Source organism: Nelusetta ayraudi, unplaced genomic scaffold, assembly GCF_046127955.1.
Source record: "Nelusetta ayraudi isolate G7.1 ecotype Tasmania unplaced genomic scaffold, CSIRO-AGI_Nayr_v1 ptg000017l, whole genome shotgun sequence".
NCBI classification, from domain to species: Eukaryota; Metazoa; Chordata; class Actinopteri; order Tetraodontiformes; family Monacanthidae; genus Nelusetta; species Nelusetta ayraudi.
In genome coordinates, this window is record NW_027466067.1 from 2182501 (window position 1) to 2187500 (window position 5000).

Consider the following 5000-nt stretch of genomic DNA (forward strand, 5'->3'; position numbering starts at 1 on the left):
ATCTAAATCAGGTTTGATCTTGGCAAGTCTGACTTTAGACCAGTGCAGTTGGTGTACAATCTTAAACTGAATGACAGTATGTCGAAGACAAATGGAAGATGAAAAGATTCCCTGTATTATTTTCCCCCAAATGCTGTCTGTGATTGGTAAATGGTAGACTTTAAGGGAAAGAAAAACGCCGCTTGTCCTGATTGGTGGAATGCCGCTCAGGTGGTGAAAGAAACGTCTGTCCCGATCTGCAAGAAGTCCTGCAGGAGAAACGCAGTCAATCAGGTTTCATTTTTTCCAAACTTAATTGTTTTTGTTGTTTCGTAATTTTTTTCAGGAATGAGCCGATGGCGATTCGAACCTTGAAGATCTGCAGCTGAGTGTCGACCAGTTCCATCTGTCCTAGGGCAGGAAGTGGGTAACCCTTGGCCAGTTGGACTGCAAAGTGCAAAAAAAAAAAAGGGGCATTTCATTATTTAGTGTTTTTCACCATTTCAAGTGGTGTCGAACTAGTTCGCTGAGCAACGGCTCAACCTTTGTTTTTTACATTTATTTAAAAATTTTAAATTTCTTAATTTTTAAAAAAGATTTCGCTGCTCACCATTAACCGTCGGTATCACCACCAGTTTGAGCACCATTTGGAGGACGCTGTCCAGAGCTCTGACCTAGAGGTGGGTGGAGTGGGGTAGAGGTCAAAGGTCAGTCAGCCAGAAAATTGGTTTTGAGGAAATTGAAAATAAAGTTCAGAACGGGTCTTTTCGCCGGGGCTCAGTCCTGAATAAATAAATGAATGAATGAATAATAACAATAAAGAAGCTGCTCTCACCTGAAAATCTCCAACATAACTGGTGGCCAGGGTCAGAGACATTCTGTCACAAAAAAAAACCCTAAAAAGTCAGACTGTGACCTTTTGACCCCCTCAATGATTCTTTCTGAGGAGCATTTCTTTTTAACAGCGTGACTCACCTGTTGAGGGTCACAGCTGCAGCTAACCTCATCCCTTTGAGGAGCACCTGGGCGCTGATGTCAGTCTCCTGCCAAGAAAAGAAAGGAAGTGAGATGAGGTCGGAGGTCACCAGGTTTTTTTTGTAGGTTTTCTTCTTTTCCCCAGAACCAGAACTGAACAAAAGCAGCTCATTTGTTATTGGGCTGGCGTGATGCCCTTACCAGGTTGAGCATGAAGAGCGGGGTCAGCGTGCCGTTGGCCTGGATGGCGTAGGCCGTCACTGTGCCGTTGGCCTGGACCGCCACCCGGCCGGGCTCCAAGCGGACCACGGGATTGGTCGAGGCTCTGACTAGCAGCTTCACCATCAGGTTGGGGAAACGCTTTGCAATCTGAGAGAAGGAAGCAGGTGGACGGGAGGATTCACACTCTGTACTCGAGAATGAGTATGTTTAAAAAAATAAATAATTACTTTGATCAAAGTTGGACCAGTTGGTTCTTTTTCTCTGATTGTACAAAGCGCTTTGAGATGTTTGTGGATGTGACTTAGCGTTGCACAAATAGAATTTGATTAATTGATTGATTGTGTAAAAGTACTGATTCAACTCCTTTACTCCAGTAAAAGTTAGAAAGTATAGGCGCTGAAATTACTGAAGTAAAAAGTAAAAAATATTAGTTTTTCCATGATAAAACAATAAATAATCTCCCCCCAAAATATGATCCACTCTTATAGTGAACTTTAAATAGCTCAAATTCAACCAAGAACTAGAACTAGAATAATAAAAACAGAATTTGTATCTTTTAGTTTTTTTTAGTAGTAACCAGAACCAGAAGTAGAATGTATAGATATGAGTGTACAAATGTAGGGGGGTCAGGTAAATAAAAAGTCGAAAAGAAATACTCAAGTTAAGTACAAATACCTTAAAAGTCTACTTAAGTACAGTAACAAAGTATTTGTTCTCGGTGGTGGTGGTGGTGGTGGAACTCACCTCAGGGACGAAGGTGCCGAAGGTTTTGGTGTTGAGGCGGATGGGTGAGATCCGCGGGACCTGTAGCGACAAGAGCGGAGAGGTTAGGTAGGGTTGGCGTTTGGGGGGCGGTTGTGCGGTGGGGGGGTCGGGGTCTGGGAGATCGCTAGCTCACCATGTCGTCAGTGACATAGAGGCTGAGGGCTCCAGCTCGCTCGTAGACGAAGGCGGCCGAGTTGAGGGTGAAGGCGGACAGGCCGATGTAGAGCATCCTGCTGGCGTTGGGCGGCAGCGAGAAGCTCTGGGCCGCGAACGGAGGCTCCTGGTGCCGTCCGATGTTGTAGAACTCGCCCTGGAGGGGTGGGAGGAAGAAACCTTTAGCACCCGAGCAGGCTTTTTTCCTTTTTAACTTCTCAACAGATATGATGCAGACGGACACGGTGACAGTGGTGGTACCTTCAGGCTCAGGTCGATGTAGGACTGCGACACAGTGGGCGACCTCACCATGGAGTACTCCACCTCAGCATACTTGTCCACCTCAGCCAGAACTGCAGGAAGGAAGGGAATTTTATATATATATATATACATACGTATATAATTTTATCGGATTATCAGATTATTGAAAAGAGCGGTCACCATTGAGGGTCTTCAAATGTGGGTTCACGTCTGATATGGCTTTGGTCACAAGGGGGCAGATCTGAAAGAACAGAGAGAGAAAGTGGTGAGATTTTTCCCTCCTCAAAGCTCGGCGAACAATCAGTGAACAATCGCAAGGTGTGGCTGCTTGCATTAGCATTAGCGTTAGCTTTCTGGTCAAGCGAGCCTGTGGCATGTGTGGGGCAGGAATGGCTATGGCATTAAAGGTTATAAAGCTTATTTGTTCCCTCGTTGACTTAATAGAAATCTCGCAAAATTTCTGTATACATGAATGAATGAATTTTTCATTTATAGTTGTATATATATAGTATATTTATAGTTTACAGAGCTGCAAGTCTGGAAAAATCAGGACAGACTGGAGCATTTTTTCAAGCTGAAATATAATTAAGAATTATAATAAAGAATAAAAAATAAAGTAAAATAAAATGAATTAAAATGATGTGTGTTAGCGTGGAAAACTGGGCAAAAGACTACAGATTTGCTTTCAATGCTTTCAATTCTCCAAGATGATGTCATTCCTGATGAACTTCATGGTCCCTGGAATTTTACTAGATCTTTTCTAAGAAAGCCTAAACATATCTTGATCATTATTATTATTATTATTTTTCCCATTGTTTTGCTTGGCTGTAATAATCTCCTATTATTTCTGGTTTCTTCTTGTCTAGTTCTTCTGTCTTTGTCTATTTTGTTTTGCCTCGTTTTATTATGGTCCATGTCCATGCAACGATCATGTAATGTTAACTAAACACATAAATAAATAAAATAATGTGGCACAAGAAACAATCTGTCATAGATAACAAGAACCACTGTGTTAGAAATAAGGTTTCAGTTCAAAGCCTAGTCTCTAATCATCCAGGCCGACCCAGAGCTCTGCCCCTGCTTCTGGGTGGCTCAGTGAAGAAAAGTCATGTGCTTCCAGTGATGCCTCCAATTACACCAGATGGTTTTGAACAACAGCAACACTGACGCTGAAAAATGTCATGTTTTCTCTCTCCCTCCAACTCGCAGCTTTTTAATCCTTAGACGTTCAGCTCCTTTGTCCTCCTTGGACTTCAGGTTTTGATTTTCATGTATTAGGGTCAGAATCCGTGGACACGCTCACCTGCTTCTCCATGGCCTTGCGCAGAGCCCGGTCAATGTACTTGGAGAAGAGATTGTAGAGCCAGCTGAAACACACACACACAGGTCAGTTGAGGAGTTGAAACTCTGAACGGAACCAGAGTGAGTCACTGAATAGTTGTGATCAGAACGAATCAGGTCCGAGTCCAGTGGGAAAACCAAAACCCGACCATTTCCCTGGGTCTCTCTCACCTGGCTCCGCCCCGGAACTTGATGCGGGCGCTGCCCACGGTGGCGGTGCAGCTGGTGCTGCTGACATCGGGTCGGCCGGTCGGGTCGCTGCTGATGGCCATGGTGGCACTGACAGACAGCTGATTGACATTGAGCTCGAAGGAGCCGCTGTCTCTGCTGCATGGGAGACAGGGGGGTACAGGGGAATGAATGAGAGAGAGACATCGGCAATTGAGTGAACTTTGACCTCAGACTAATACAAGAGAGATTGAAGGGGAAAATAACGGCCTGAAGCTCATTAAAGTGTTTAGCAGCTCCATTAAACTTTGCAGGAGTGTACTGGTTTGTGTGTTACCTACATTCTGCGGAGGTACTTGACCCTCCAGTTGCCCTTCAGGTTGATAAAGGCGTTGCTGATGGCTAGCGTGACTCCGCCCCCTGGCACCAGGTTCACAGTGGACGACGGCAGGCCCACGTTGACGATGTGCATGCTGGGAAACACCAGAAGAAGGTGGTGGTTGTGGTGGTTGTGGTGGTGGTGATTGTTTTGAATGGTGCTTTGTGTGTGTCTGCTGCTGTGGTCTTACTTGGACAGACGGTACTCCACCTTCCCCACCTTCACCCTTTCCTTCCCTGACATGTCTGGGATGCTGATGGTCTGCAGCTTCTTCTGGATGGAGGCCATCCCAATCTGACGGCCTGGAAGGAGGGAGAACAGCGGGGTTGTTTGTTTGTTTTTTGGTTTCTGACGGGACGGGGAGAACATGGGGATTGTACAATTTTGCGTATATATTGGTACATGTGACAAATAAAGGCTCATTCATTCATTCATTCATTCATTCATTCATTCATTCATTCGTGGAGCCGTTCGGGCCACTGGTACTCACCGTATTCAAGGCCTTTCTGGGTGAGCCGCACCTCCACCCCAGGGTTGGAGCCGAGGATCGTAGGAGCAAAGACCAGCAGAGCCAGGCAGCAGGAGTAGAACACCGTCATCGTGACTGTTGAGGAGCACCAAGGAAGGAGAACCTATTGGGAACACCAAGGAGAACCTATCGGAAACTAGGAGGACAACAGGGAGAACTATGCCTGGAACATAGAGGAATCACCATTCGGCCCCGACTGCTTTGACGAGGGAAAACACTGATCGAAAT

At 45.4% G+C, this 5000-nt stretch overlaps 1 protein-coding gene across 1 annotated transcript in view; it reads right to left on the minus strand.

Annotated features, from left to right (window-relative positions):
• The window catches only part of LOC142887204 (bactericidal permeability-increasing protein-like), a 6878-nt gene that overhangs the window by 841 nt on the left and 1037 nt on the right, over window positions 1-5000 (minus strand). The window contains exons 2-16 of the mRNA XM_076024671.1: window positions 4734-4875; window positions 4434-4545; window positions 4206-4337; window positions 3868-4023; window positions 3659-3722; window positions 2536-2596; window positions 2356-2447; window positions 2075-2251; window positions 1921-1980; window positions 1156-1323; window positions 955-1022; window positions 815-857; window positions 590-653; window positions 350-426; window positions 160-248 (exon numbers count right to left, since the gene is read on the minus strand). Of these exons, the coding sequence (XP_075880786.1) occupies window positions 207-248; window positions 350-426; window positions 590-653; window positions 815-857; window positions 955-1022; window positions 1156-1323; window positions 1921-1980; window positions 2075-2251; window positions 2356-2447; window positions 2536-2596; window positions 3659-3722; window positions 3868-4023; window positions 4206-4337; window positions 4434-4545; window positions 4734-4842 (1425 nt within the window). The 5' untranslated portion in view covers window positions 4843-4875 and the 3' untranslated portion in view covers window positions 160-206. The remainder of the gene's footprint in view (window positions 1-159; window positions 249-349; window positions 427-589; window positions 654-814; window positions 858-954; window positions 1023-1155; window positions 1324-1920; window positions 1981-2074; window positions 2252-2355; window positions 2448-2535; window positions 2597-3658; window positions 3723-3867; window positions 4024-4205; window positions 4338-4433; window positions 4546-4733; window positions 4876-5000) is intronic.